We start from the raw sequence: 14,961 nt of genomic DNA, 5'->3' as shown, positions 1-14,961 counted from the left end.
GTAGTGAAGCGCTCGCCCATTGTCCCGACACACGGCTCCTTCTGCTGTGGAACTGACGCACAATGTCAGGACAGCCTTTGCGGAGGTGGAGGCACATCCTATTACACAGGACAACAAAGCACCTTCTACTACTACTACTACTACTACTACCACCACTACTACTACACATCTCTATCATATCAGATGGATAATATGAATAGACTTTTAGAATTTAGTATGATAACAAAAACATTCTGGTTGCTCCAAAGTATTTTATATATATTAAATATTTTTTTATCTTTATTATTATATCCTTATATTATTATATCCTCATCCTCATGATATCCTAACATTTTCCAAATAAATAGATTTGTTATTGTTTTGTATTAAAATTACGTTAAAAAAAATGTGTTCCATATGGTTTGGTCTACTGAAAAAACTGTAATGGTACAGATATTAAATCAATAGTTAAGCATGAAATCAAATGAAAATAATTTAACAGCAGTTGATCAGTCAACATGTTTGATATCTGAAGTTTGCTCTGTTAGTTTAGAATGGGAGATGATAGACTAGTGTTGCTATAAAACACTGGGCTGAGATTGTCACCAGTCTCATCTCTGTAAAAACACACTGAACACATCTCACCCAAAACACATTACATTGATATTGAGTACATTTGTCTGATGCTTTCATCCAGCATGACTTATTTGAATCATGTTACACAGGTAGACAAATGTAGAGTTGGGAGTCTTGCAGGTATTATATAGACTGTAGTGTGGTGTGTTTGTCCAGCCAGGGAATTAAACCCTGGTATGTTTCTCACTACACTACACTACACCTAGCATTAAAGTCTTCATTAATTTCCCGCAGACAAATCAATGTGATTTAAAACATATATACTTACTTCAGTCGAGCTGAGTAGAAATGATTGGTCAGGTCAGTCGTTTTGAGTGATTGTTCTATTTTAGCTTAAATGTATAAATTAGGTCTATCTGTCCCATTTTACTATCCTGTTTTTACAATATATTTGTTTCCCTAGATTTTCAAAACAAGTATTTTAAGATTTCATATTTTAAGCATTTAATTACTAAGATACTGGAAAAGATCTGTGATATGCTAAGCCCAGTGTTTGTTAGCAATGTTAGCCCAACATCTTACATTCTAAATAAAAAAAGCACACTTCAGACACCAAACCTGTCTTAATCGTGTTCATTTGATTTTCAGAAGATAAACTCCTTTAATCAATGAAACAGAATAACTCAATAATAATGTAATAGATTTCACTGTGACAATAGTGTGTTTATGATGTACCTGAGCCAGATCTGATGTATCTGAACAATATATAATCCATATAATATAATATATAATTAATATATAATAATGATGCCCAACAACAACAAGTGAGGAAATGTGTTCTGAGAGGTTTGAAATGATGAAATATTTAAACAGGCACACCTTGAATGAACACAATGTACATTTGGCATTTTGTATTAAATTGGTCATTATTATTCATGTTTATTCACAATTAAGAGTCAATTTAAACACATTTAAGCAAATATTTATTACTTCATCAAACAGTTAGTTATCAATATAAATATAAAAACAGTGTGGTTTGATCAATTTTTTTAAAAATCAGTTAACCTATCTACCAAAGGGCATAGACCCTACTTACACTAATCTTAAACCTAACTTCAGCATAATAAGCTTAAACTAAACCTCAGGAAAGAAAGAAGAACTAAACAGTATTTCTGCATTTTATTTATTTGCTTATTTTTATTACATTTATTAATTAATTAAATGTATTAATGTATAATGTAATATAAAGCAATGTTTTAGCAAGTGTGTATTAAAAAAAAAAAAAGCAATATTTTATTTTCTTTTTATGAGGAAAGAAGTCATGCCTTTCATGCTCCTGTGACATTTGGTCCCCACAATGAGCTAAATACACACATTGTCAAAATTATCATTTTAAATTACAGAGTAAATCAATTGAATTGTTTAAATGAACGTATTCACGTCAGGGTCTGGAGATGAACTCCTCAATACAATTACAGCGAATGACAGTGCAGTAATTTATCTTCTCTCACGCCTCCAGAGACAGTTAAGCTTCCATCCGGCACTCGGTACTAGATGGGGGGTGGGGTGGGGGGGCGTGAGGAGGGGTTGAGGAGGGCAGTACGTTCGGCGCCTGGGAGGGCAGGGCAGTTCTGGTATCCCGCTCGTCGGCGGATAATTTGAATAAAAGATCAGGAGGTGGGAGTGTTGGTTGGGGAAGAACAGCGCAGATTTTATTGATAACGAGGTTCCTGTCTGTCTCGGTCATCTGCCTCCTAGTTGCCTATAAAACCTGCAGCCCACCAGCGTTTACCAGTGCGTACTGTGCGCATTTACGCAGCAGGTGTTTAGAGTAAAAGAGCGACTGTGGAAGACAGGACTCAGGACTCAGGACTCAGAGGACGCAGAGATGGCTCCCTCATCCCTCATCACACTGAGATTGTTTGCCCTCTTCTTTCTTTTTTCACGACTAGCAGGTAAGAATGACTGAATGGCATTATTATTATTATTATTATTATTATTATTATTATAAATAATAATAATAATAACATTTGATTTTTGGCTCACATTTATATACATTTTAACAGAATATTTAAGAATATAAATGAAAATGTTCAGCATTATTATGGCAAAATAATAATATATGTAATATATTTAATTTCTAAAGGCAATATAAATATTACATTATATCATATTTCTGTTTTAATATATGGATTACGGACATGCTAATGATTACAATCCTTGCAATTCATTCATTAATAGTGTTACATTTAATAAAACATGATAGTATTATCTCAGATAATAAGGGTTTCACTGTATATTTCTCTAACTATGATCTGAACGACTGTACAGGAAGAAATAGTGTCTAGTAAAGGAAGTCCACTACTGCCAATGGCCATTGACTCTTTTCCTGTTGGCCTGTCTTTAATCTATTTTTAGACTCTCAGAGCTTTTTTTGGTCTTATCTGTCCTTAACAATGGGACCTTATGCATGTGTGATGCGGCAACATGCAAGACGTCCTGTATGCCTGCACTAAATCCAATTTATAGGAGAAACAAGATTCCAATCTCTTAGTTGTTCCTACTGGATCATAACAACAATGTGTCAGCATTGTTAATTGTTATTAATTAATTATATCTCTAAAAACATGCTGTCTCAGTAGGGTACGAAAGGCGCATGAGACAGTTGATATCTTTGAAAACATGTTACTTCAAAACTAACACAAAAAAAGTAGGGTATGTGCATGGTAAGTGATGATGGTGCGCACCTTGGACTGTATGTAATTATGACTTTCTTATGCTTGGGAATCAGAACTGTGTTTGTGGTTGATAAATGGTAGACATTGGTAGACAGTAGACTCATTCTCTCTCTTCATAATATACTGATTTATTCTGTCTGTCTGCCTCTTTGTTCCTATATGATGTTCAATGCAGTAGTGTATAACACGTGTCTTTTTGCAGATGCTAAAGTGGAGATCATTGTCGGTGATACAGAACTTAAAGTGGGGAGTGACCAGTTATTACTGTGCAAAGGTTAGTGTACTTTTTCCATTTTCAAAAATGACCCCTTTGAAAATTATGTTTGGTGATTTTCTAAGTGAGAATAACAGAATAAACCCTCCACACTAAGCAGATTAAAATATGACATTTTCTACAAATCTATTTATATATTGATTAAATGTAGGAAAAGTCTTTGTACAAGCTAAATCTATTTTTACCCTATTATATCACATCATATAGACTTAATTATACTTTAAAATGTGCAGGAGTGTTTCATCTGTAGAAAACTGTAACTGTAAAACCATGTCATTTGAATGTAAGAGGTGCCTAAACTTTTGCATAAAACTAAATATATTTAATATGTTCAGTTCACTAAAGAAACAAAATAATGTTTTGTTTTTTTTAAATAATGGAATAGTAGTATTCCTACTACTTTTGTAAATAGGATTTGTGAGTGCAAAGAGTGCTTTAGCAGTTTAAAGAACTTTAACATAATGTAAAGCTGCTGCACTAAATCATAGATTCTTCACAGAACAACATGCCTAAGCCAGGCATGTCCTTGGCATGAAATTCAGCTGTTCTGAATAAGTTTACTTTACTTTTCACTTTTGGTTGATTTGGTATTCCTTTCATGGCATCCTTATATCCTCCAGCTGGTAAAGATGCTGACATTACATGGCAGAAGGACGGGGAGGATATCGACGAAGACAAGCATGGACTGGAGAAAGTGGATGAAACTTCAGCTAAACTGTACTTGAGGAAGGTTGAGCTACAAGACAGTGGAGTTTACACATGCAAATGTGACTATGACAGTCACGAAGATGAGACAACCATTAAAATCTTTGTCTATGGTAAGATACCTGTCTGAAGGACATATTCCATCAAAGTTGCTTTCCATCGCTTCTTCTAATTCTCTTTCATTTTCAGAGGAACCAAACTTTGGTGACACAAAGACATACCATGAGTTTCTGATCAACCAGACAGTGCATGTACCATGTGTGGTCACCGGGAAACCCGAGGTGGAGATCAACTGGTACCGGAACGGTCATCTTGTGAGCAATGATGGTAGGACCCTCGCTACGGGCTATCCATGTGGTACGATGGTCTCCTCGCCTTCCTCATTCTCTGTGATGCCTGCAGATGGCAGAGTGGAGGGGTGGCGATGGTGGACGACAATGGTTATGGGGTCGGGAGGTCACGGGCGCCTTTCATGACCAATTTGTCTCCAAATTGAGAGATGTTTCTGGCCAGCAGGCTGGACAACATCTTCACAGCTCATGATCAAACGTCTCATCTGTCTAACAGTGAGAGTGAGAAGATACTAACTCCAAAAATGTCACCCAATTTCTCATCTGCCTAACCATGAGAGTGAGAAAATACTAATTCTCGAAAAAACTGCACTGCCCCATGTCAACAAAACGCCACCATTGACAACCATAGAAATGCATGTGCTTTCTTAGCCTTTGCTTCATTGTAATGAGAAAAAAGAAGGAGTAGTTAGTGTTCAACTATGATTATTATGATATTCTTTTCCACAGGCATGCGTCATCTCACAGTCCTGCATAATAGGAATCTGCATATTACAAACATTCAGAAGGCTGATCATGGAACCTACACCTGTGTGGCGAACATCAAAGATCACAAGTCCTTAGAGAAGAGGCTGGATGTGTCTGTTGTTGTTAACGGTGAGGAGTGGGAGTATTTAAAGAAGGGAGGATTGGGGGCTTTGTTGAATAAGGGACTAATCCAGGAGCTAAATCTAGAAAAGGCCAAGTGATGCAATGAGTCGTTCTTCTAAGTTTTGCCTCAATCATCTTGGCTCCCCCAGTTCCACCAATTGTGATGATTCGTGAAAGCCGGACGCATGTCCACGCTGGACCAAACACAAACGTTACAATTATATGTCTGGTGTCAGGAGTACCAAATCCAACAATTAGCTGGACAACGTAAGTACAATAACATCATAACATACATCTCTTTTACTGAGAATTGCAGAGGCTCCATTTATGCAAACCCAATGGACCCTCTTAGACTTTGTATAAATGGTATGAATAACCATAGCAATTCGTTTTGGAGTTTATCCATCTGTCTACAGTTTGTGTGGAGTTGGTATTGGAGAAATATTTTCTAAAATTATTGCTAACAAGTTGACCAAATGAAAATAGAAAAAGTGTACCAGTAAGCATGATTCATGTACCAAATGCTAACTGGTCTTAATTAATCTACTAGCATGGCTGAATTATGTTTTTATGGGTTTGATGGGTTAATCCTGCCTATGTCTGTCCCTCTCAGACCTTCTACCTCGGATTCCTCTCGCTACATATACAACTCAGACAAAAGTGAGCTTACTATCCCAGCCGTGGCCAGAAGTGACTTCGGGGAATATGTCTGCACTGGCAGCAGTAAGATTGGAGAGGACAACGCAGAATTCATTCTAGACGTCTCAGGTGAGAAAGCTTGTTGGAATGTGAAATCTCTGTTTGAAGTTTAGAACCACAGGTAAAAGGAGCACAAAGAAAACAGAGTTGGTAGTGCTAGTTAGCAAAAGGGCTACATATAACTTTCACCTAACATTCTCTCCACTCTTAGGAGGAAAGAGGAGATCAGCATCAGTGCTTAACTGTGAGGAGTTTTGGACACACATGAGAAACGCATTAGATTTCCTTCTGCTCTAACAGACTACTGAAAGATCTCTGAGATGTATATGAACCATATTCAGCTGAGAGTCTGACCAAAAAAAAAAAAAAAAAAATAAGCCATCTGTGAGACATTATTTGGATCAAAGTGAGAATACCCAAGGGTTGTTTCTCAGAAGTGACATTTCAAAAACAGTACTAGTAAACAAGCAAGTACATTCTCACACCTATCTCAAAGAACATTCCTCACTCCAGAAATGTAGAGGGCTCTGTTGTCTAAAGTTTATTGCCACAACAAACAAAGATATCATGGTCAATTTGATATGGCGTAAGCACCAATTTACATTGGAGTTTCTTGCCTTGTTGTCATTTCTTTGCTCAAAGAATTTTTCATTCTTTATGTTTTGACCAGTAACCAGTAGAAGTCCCAGTTTTTATAAAAGAATTGTTGGCTTTATGTTATCACAAAGTTCTTAATTTCAACACATTTTTCCTGGATGTGTTTAGAACTCCCATTTGTGACCCTGACCCAGAATGAGATGGTTGTGAAACTTGGAGAAACTGCATCTGTCTCCTGCAATGCCACTGGACATCCTTTGCCCCACATTGAGTGGGTTGACCATCAGAATAAGGTAGGAGACAGCAAAGAACGAACTTGTCCAGAACAGTTTAAGAAGCTTTTTAGCTACTATTGTTTTAGTGATCATGGAACATGCTTTGTTTTAGGGCTCGCTGTCATGTAGGGCTGCAATTAATAGTTATCCATATAACCAATTACTACTACTGACTATTATCTAAATCATAGAGTAATTAAATAATTATGCATTTTTGGCTTCCTCTCACTTTGCCTTTACCATAGCACCACCATCATTCAGAGTTCTTCAGATCCCACTGTCACATTGGTCTGGCATGATACCAATGGCATTTGGTACCTCAATGATAAAACTGTCACACATATCAAATTTGCTGACTAATGATTCTTTCTTGATAATTTGTCTCAAACATAGCATTCGGATTGGCCTCATTTTAGCTGAACTTGCTCAAATCCAATCACTGTCACTTTTCTTTTATTGTATGTTACTGACTTTTATGTATGTGTTTGTGTGTGTGTACTGATATCCTCTGCTGGCAGAAAGTGGAAGGATCTGACACAGAGCTCATCATTAGGAATGTGAAAACCTCTGATGGTGGTGTGTATTATTGCAAAGCTAACAACACGGCCGGCACCAGCAAAGAGCAGTTTAGGCTAATCAGTAAGTGTTGGGATCCACTGTACATAATAAATTACACACTGACCTACAGTTACCATGCTATAATGAAAGATGGCCCTTATACCATCAGACCAGTAAGAAATGTTTGCCATGTTTGACTATAGTCAATAGTCAGATACGTAGACAGCAATTCATTTATTTAGATAGCAGGAAATTATCAACAAATACATTGTGGGATCTCTTGTCTGATCAACAGTAATTTCTCTCTCCATCTGTCCTCTCCAGCTTCACCAGCAGTGCCAGAATTTTTTACCGTTTCGCCTGGACCTACGTCAGCCCACATCACTCTGCGCACCCCCTTGCAAGATGGTGGCTCTCCCATTACCAAATATCTTGTGCAGTGGAGGAAACAATCACAAGATCAGTGGAGTCAGACTGACATTCCCTTTTCTGGTAATGAATTCAGTCTCGGCAGAACAGTTAGCTTCTTTAGCACATAATTAGAATAGTTTCATGTTGCTTTGCTTTTGTACAGTATGGGTATATTACACTATATAAACTATTACATTTAATCAGCGTACAAATGGGTTGACACATAGCAGTCTAAAGTCTAGCCACTGGTTCTGTGATAAAAAAAAGACTGATTGTGTTGGAATTCCTAGGTCCCCTGGTTGTCACATCTCTGGCTCCATATACTCAGTACTCTGTACGCTTTGCGGCCCAAAATGAGCACTATATTGGGGGTTGGTCTGATGAGAAGACGATCCGCACCCAGGCCAGACGTGAGTAATACTAACTACCTCTCTCCTTTCTTTTTTTTGTTAACTCATTTTACTCAAAATTTCCGAAATAGCTATAAATGATTTTTTACAGTGTAATATTTATATAGTTTATCTGACATTGGCCACTTTTGAAATCTGAGCCCTTGTTGTTAATGTGTACAGTGCAATAGGGGTGTACCCCTTTGCAAAGTTCAGACAAAGTTCAGATGATATGAAAAAAATAGCTGTTGTACTAAACAATGAGTATGACCAAGCTTGACCATGCTGGTTGACTAGCATGATCAGCATGACCAAAATAGAGCTGGTTAACCAGTTAGTTACCAGTATATGTCTTTTCAACAATATTGACCATCAAAAACCAGCTTAGACCATGCAGCTAGTCTAGAGTTGTTGTTTTTTTTTCAACAGAAGGTTTTCCCATTTTTACGAGAGCATGCAACATGATGACAATACAGTATTTGAGCAAAACAGCTGTGGATAATAGTGCCCCAATCTAATGCTCTAGCCCTAAGCTAATGTTATCCTTATCGTAACATACTAGCTACAAGCTAGCATGCTAGTCAGGATAGAACAGGAACAGTACAATTTAATACAATATTAAACATTGTATTGCTACATCCTACCTGTACAGTCCTGCAGCTCCAGTCCAACAGTGCAGGTTTTGTTTTCATGCAATGTTAGCTAGAAACATTTTTTCCACCATACTATTTATTTAGTGCATTGGCTCATTATGAAGCAGGCTAATGAGGAACAGGCTAATATATTATATTTTCCAAAACTTTAACTCCTTTAAATTTGTTTTACTCCATAAATTCCATTTCACTTGTATATTAATTCATGACTGGACATACAGGATGGCATTCTTTACATGCTTACCATGCTAAATATGTTTCCATATTTTGCCTTTTCCATTCATCATTCATCTAACCAACCCAACTGAACCATTTCTCTATACCTCATCTGCCTGCTGGTGACCTTTCACTCTGCATTGTGACCTGTTTCCGGTGATGATCATCTCAATTCCATTACTGTCGCCATCACAGAGGGTAAATCAGCAGGCCTGATATGAATACATATTGTGTTGTCTAGCTGTGAACCACTGTAAAATTACATATTACAGGACATATTGTAGCAATATATAAATTGTTTAGAAATATATACAAAGGATTTTTATATTGGAGCAATATCTAAAATTGCTTTGTTACCATTTCTTTTGTTACCGTATATGTCAAATAAAGAATTGCTGGTATTAAATTGTCAATTTTTTCCCCCTTTCTGTCTGCCTCTACCTTGTAATTCATCTTGTAGGTGAACCCGACAGACCTGTCCTATATCCTTCTGATAGCAAGATAGAGGGAAACACCTATTCCATCCCAATCAAACAACTGGACAATGGAGGCTCTCCTATTGAACGCTTTGTTGTGCGCTACAGAATGGTCAGTTACAAACTTAATCACTTCTGTATTTAGTAACAAAACCATTTGATTAAAAAAATATGACAACGTCCTACCTTAGATGACTTGAAAATCATATATTTTGGCTCAGGGTTGCATCGAAAGGGCATTCCAGCCTAAAGCTTTCATTTATAACTTGCTTGTCGTGTGATGTGAAATGTTTGTACCCACCATGTATTACAGAAATATGTCAATTGGGAATCATTTCCACAGTGATGACAAAATCCTGACTTCTAGCTTACTCCTAAGCAGTTGTAGTTTTTCAGAAGCTCCTCCCACCTTCAAGATATGAGTGACATTAGTAAGCGGAGTAAAATTCTTTACAGGACTATGCATAATCCATGAAAAATCTCCACCAGTGCAAGCATGCATGGTCTTGCTTTTAGTGTTATTCCATTTGCAATCATGCCCCCCTGTGGTGGTCCAGCCATCTGCGGTCTATAAAGCTGCCCACTGCACTATTATAACTTGTTTCTGCATCTTGAGAAGGTTGAGGCCAAAATGCCCATATAAAATCTTTGGCTTTTCAGAGTTTACTTGAACATTCAGAAATGTGTATTTGGCTGCTACTAAAGAGCAAAGCATGTTCAGCATGTTAACATGTAGGTGTCTTTTAACTTTGACAGGACAAGGAGGGCGAGAACTGGAGTGAAAAGGAAATGGATCCAGACTCCACCAAGATTCAGCTCCAAAATCTTCAGTACAGCTCAGACTACCAGATCGAAGTTTTAGCATTTAATGTCAACGGCTCCTCCAGCCCAACCAAACTCAATTTCTCCATTCCACAAGGTAAGGTTTACCATATCATAGCCATAATACGTCATAATCACGTTCTGACTGACTGTTAATCATTACTAACATATACAGAAGTTTTATATTTATCATAAACACATGAAATACTTTATGATATTTTGTATTAATGAACATAAATGGATACTAGCAAGTCCTTATTGACCTTCTTTGCCACATTGAGCATTACATTTGGTTTGCGTAGTCCTTTAATAAATGTATATGTACCCCTGTGTTCTCCTTAACTGTCTTGCAGCTGTGCATAAGCCCAGTTTGGGTAAAGGTGGCGTGGCTGGCATCGTTATTGTCATCTTCCTGGTGCTGTTGGTGGCAGTGGATGCATTCTGTTGCTATACAAACCACTGTGGCCTGCTCAACTTTGTGGCTAGAAAACTTTTTGGCCACAAGGTGTCTGACTCCAAGACTCTGGAAGAAGGTGTGGTCAACAACGCTGCTGTGTAAGTGAACTTTTTACTTTTTATTGTGTCACTTAGTCCTAGTAATAACTTTACTGTTCTATTTCACTATAATCTGCTTTGTTGGTGTATGATAAAGAGGTGCTTGACTGAAAGATTAAATGTACACACATTTCCCCATAACCTAAATGTAGTTAATTGACCAAGACATTTTGACCCTTAAATTTTGTTTGTTGTTTTTACACTGGAGATGCTAAGCTAACAATTTTGGGTGACAAAGAATTCCATTGTGTTTTACCTACATTGGTTTTGTAGCTCTGTGGCAAAACAACATAAGCACATCATACATCACATACAACACGTCTTGGCCAACTGACTACATTTAGCATATTAGTCATTTTAGTCAGTGAATCAGTGTTTAAATTACTGAAATTATTTAAAGATCTATCCAATAAAGATTTTTTTCTTGGGCAAAACAAAGAATGTTCACTTATCATATTCCACAGAAAGGGACTTGTCATGGGATGATAGTGAGTTGTTACTGTGAACTGGCCTACCTCCGCTGAGTGTGTGTGTATGCTTTGATCTAGAGACATGAATGGGCTAGAGAAACCAAGAGATAGCATCCCAAAACTACAGGCGCAAAACGGTACGACGAATGGGGTACACTCGGAGGTCACGTGTGACAAAGCCCCCCTCACCAAATTCGAGTAGGTGCACATTTCAGAGGGGTGGATGCTGCCAAAAACTGCAATCCACAAAAAATGGCATTCAGGAACTTTCAGGAACTGTCACTTAGCCTGAAACGTATTTGGATCTTAATAACTCCCTCAGCCATTTTTTGATCCCCTTCTTACAACTTTTATGAAATGTGATTGTGATTGATAGCTGAATTACCTGAAACAGACTATTGAATATATTGTTTTCATGTTAAAACCTTGTAAATCATCTCTTTTAGCCAGCTACCTAGTACATTGTGTGAACATTAAAATGTAAATGGATCAATGAAAATACAAAGTACAAAATTAATTGGGATAATTAATTAAACATGTCCTTACATTAATATACTATATATTAAGGTTAAACGGAAAGTCCAAATGTTTTTCATAATTCAGTGGTTATGTAAACAAAGTCACTCAAAGTGGTTTCATGTGAAATTATTTGTTGGAAAGAAACTGACCTGCCCAAAATTCTTTACTGTGGTGATAATATGAACCAGGGGTTACGATGGCTGCAACACAAGTACAGTCATTTTATTTACTAAACAAAATATCCAGTGGATGTAGCCAGTGTCTTATAGCTTGCTGTGATGTAGCTTTTAGAAGTATTAAGCTTTTCAGATCTAACTCCTATCAGCACTATTGTTAACTTTACAGTGGAGCATTTCATACTGAACTACTCTGAATTACTCTGTTTACATTAACCATTATAATTCAGAACCTCTGAAAAGTACATTTTGGACATACAAGGTTTTCTTTTGACAGCAACATTACATTGTTGTTGATGTTCTCTCTGGCATTTTTAATATGGTCAGAACGAGATCTAAAAGCATGTCATTTTTAACAATGATTATATATTCTCTCCCTTCAGGAAACCACCAGCCAGTGGCGACACAGCTAACGAAGCGCGACTGTAAAGACTTGACGTCAGTGTATTTTTAAAGAAACGCATCAAAACCAAAGAGAAATAATGGCTCAAGGAACCCACATTCGTGGACAACTGATGCTAAAGTGTAGCTCAGGAAAGTAGGAGGTATTTGTCTGTATAATAGCATTTAATCTTGAAACAGAGGCCGCTATGTTTTTACCACAAGAATTGAAAAGAGAGCTCTTGGTGAGTGTAAGGAAGCAGCTAGCTGTTTCTACAGTACCTGATTAATAATACTGCTTAGTATTTAAGCAACTAATATGTCTTGGAATTGGCTGTTCACTAGGCACCAATACTGTTGCTTCATCTGACAAGTTTTCAAAGTTGATATATCAACTATAGAGAAGGACTTATTGAGTCTTTATTCAATTGCAAGCACTGCCTATTTACCCAGTGAAAAAAATGCCTCCTGCATTTCAGGAAAGAGTGGACAGAACAGCCACCAGAATGTATATAGAGGTGATATACATCATTATCTCTCGCCAGTTTATACCAGGGATAAAAAGAAGGATAGAGATAAATACAGATGAACACAGATTTGTGTGTATGGCCCACTATGTCTTGTTACATTGTTCCAGTCTTAGCTCAGCTAGCTAGTAAACACTGATTTGGGCTGTTTTTGTTATTTAGGTTTTTAATGTCATTATCGGTTTTAGCCATGACTTTCAACATGATATTATACAATAACCAAGACAGCTTGCTAGTGCTGCTAGATAGCTATCTCAGCTACTTAGCATGTATAGGATGCATGGGATTTTAAGGATTGGTAATATAGTCAAATTTTGGTATTCACATTTGAAAAGTGAAGGACTTTTAAAGCTACAGGCCACTTCACAATAGACATGTGAATAGTAAGGCTGCTTAACATCTTTCTTATTTATTACTGTGCAGTATTAAAAACTTTAACATGAACATGAGATACATGCTCATCACTCATTTTCACCTCAGCTAATGGTCCAAGCCTAGCCACATTGTATTTCATCAGACCTTTTGCTGGGAAACAGCAGAACTGTAAAGAATTAGTAACTAAACCAAACAATTTACCAAACAATTCACTTAATTATGTCTTAAATTTAAATCTGTAAATGTAGGGTGTAAATTGTGCTTTGGGCTTTACACTCCTGGTGTAACTGGTGGAGTTTAGAGTTCTTAATATAACTTTGGAGAGAATCTAATTAAATGATATAGGAAAATTAATCCTTCATTTATTTCAATTCCACCTCCAACCTCTTGAGATATCATATACACACATACATATACACATACTTACAAATATCCTACACACAACACAGCAGATTCTGAAAGTTCTCTACAGATTATAGATTATTGTTAGAGGCCCCAGTTGCTAAGCTAAGGTTGGACAGTCAGTATTTAAGTGAGCGGTTGATTCATGCTAGTTCAGAAGCCAAGTGCTACACTGTTTGTCCGTGATATGCTGTACATACTGCATGTAGCTTTTAGCTACAACTAGGCTTGTAAACTTAAGCATACTGTAAAGTGGAAGCGGCCATTATGGGAGTATTATTTCACATGAATGAACAGACAATGCCTTATTAATGCTAATTTATTGTAAATTTAATATATGCTTATTAACAGCAAATGTCTTGAATGTTTTATTGCAGTAATGAAAATATGATTAATATGATTTTGTTTGTAATACATGAATTGTCTTGCTTAAATATTCATATCTTGGGTTTTATTATTTTATACTGGCATTATTATTATTTTTATGATTGACAGATTGTTGTCAACATGTTAACTTACAAATGGATGTACAAACATAATGATGTAATTCAGGCCTTAGATTGCACTGTATATTTTGTATATTTAATTTAGCAATTTTTACATTGTGTAAAATACATTTTACAAAAATATCTGTCTGTGTGTGATTTATAGATTTTGTAGATACTACACACAGATGTGCAAATACACACAGCTTTTCTAGTCCCTGTAGAGAAGTTCTGCCAATAGAAATAGACTCTCTGGAGCAGATAAGCTTGATCCTATTGCCAGACGAGGGCTAGAGGGGTATAAAGCCCCCCAGCATTGAGCTGTGGAACAGTAGAACTGTGTTCTCTGGAATGATGGATGGTGCTCCATCCAGTACTTGCAATGAATTGGGGAGTTGAACATGAGGTGGGGGCACTCCTGTTGCTGAATGCAATGCAATCCTCACATAAATGCACTGAAATCTAGTAGAGGATCTTCCCTGTGTAGTAGAGATGATTGCCCCAACAAAAGCAGAACAAAATATTTTTTAATATCTTTGATTTTAGAAGAAACAATGAAAGAGCAAGTGTCCTAGTACTTTTGTCCATATTTCCTATGTTCTATAAGATAAGATAATCCTTTATTAATCCCACAGTGGGGTAATTCTCAGTGTCACAGCAGAAAAGGGATAGCAAGACGCTCAGATGCAAAAACGTAGATAGATTACCTCCTAATTGCACGTGTGTGTGTGTTGGGGGGTATTGCACATTGCATTTTTACAT

The 14,961-nt window shown here is 36.9% G+C and overlaps 1 protein-coding gene across 3 annotated transcripts; it reads left to right on the top strand.

Annotated features, from left to right (window-relative positions):
* The first annotated feature begins 2,369 nt into the window (after positions 1-2,369).
* On the top strand, positions 2,370-14,341 carry ncam3 (neural cell adhesion molecule 3). Of its 3 annotated transcripts, none has more exons than XM_072692334.1 (16): positions 2,370-2,510; positions 3,496-3,567; positions 4,188-4,385; positions 4,462-4,599; positions 5,073-5,219; positions 5,363-5,480; positions 5,827-5,981; positions 6,678-6,802; positions 7,303-7,423; positions 7,667-7,834; positions 8,044-8,163; positions 9,472-9,599; positions 10,244-10,406; positions 10,663-10,864; positions 11,413-11,532; positions 12,413-14,341. In XM_072692334.1, exons 1-16 carry the CDS (start codon positions 2,444-2,446, stop codon positions 12,456-12,458), a joined length of 2,088 nt encoding a protein of 695 aa, XP_072548435.1. In that variant the 5' UTR covers positions 2,370-2,443; the 3' UTR covers positions 12,459-14,341. The 3 variants fall into 3 exon arrangements, with proteins under 3 accessions (XP_072548435.1, XP_072548434.1, XP_072548436.1); XM_072692333.1 differs by having other exon boundaries at positions 4,462-4,629; XM_072692335.1 differs by lacking the exon at positions 11,413-11,532 and having other exon boundaries at positions 4,462-4,629.
* Positions 14,342-14,961: the final 620 nt, after the last annotated feature.

The sequence above is a fragment of the Salminus brasiliensis genome, chromosome 1 (genome assembly GCF_030463535.1).
Source record: "Salminus brasiliensis chromosome 1, fSalBra1.hap2, whole genome shotgun sequence".
Taxonomy (NCBI): domain Eukaryota; kingdom Metazoa; phylum Chordata; class Actinopteri; order Characiformes; family Bryconidae; genus Salminus; species Salminus brasiliensis.
Note: the sequence above shows the minus strand (reverse complement) of the source record. Positions and strands in the feature narration are given on the sequence as shown.

Bases quoted from the DNA above. Each gene is read 5' to 3' on its own strand.
- ncam3 (XM_072692333.1), top strand. From the start codon at position 2,444: ATGGCTCCCTCATCCCTCATCACACTGAGATTGTTTGCCCTCTTCTTT. The intron at 4,630-5,072 runs GTACGATGGTCT...TCTTTTCCACAG, and splicing joins CGCTACGGGCTATCCATGTG to GCATGCGTCATCTCACAGTC. The intron at 7,835-8,043 runs GTAATGAATTCA...TGGAATTCCTAG, and splicing joins GACTGACATTCCCTTTTCTG to GTCCCCTGGTTGTCACATCT.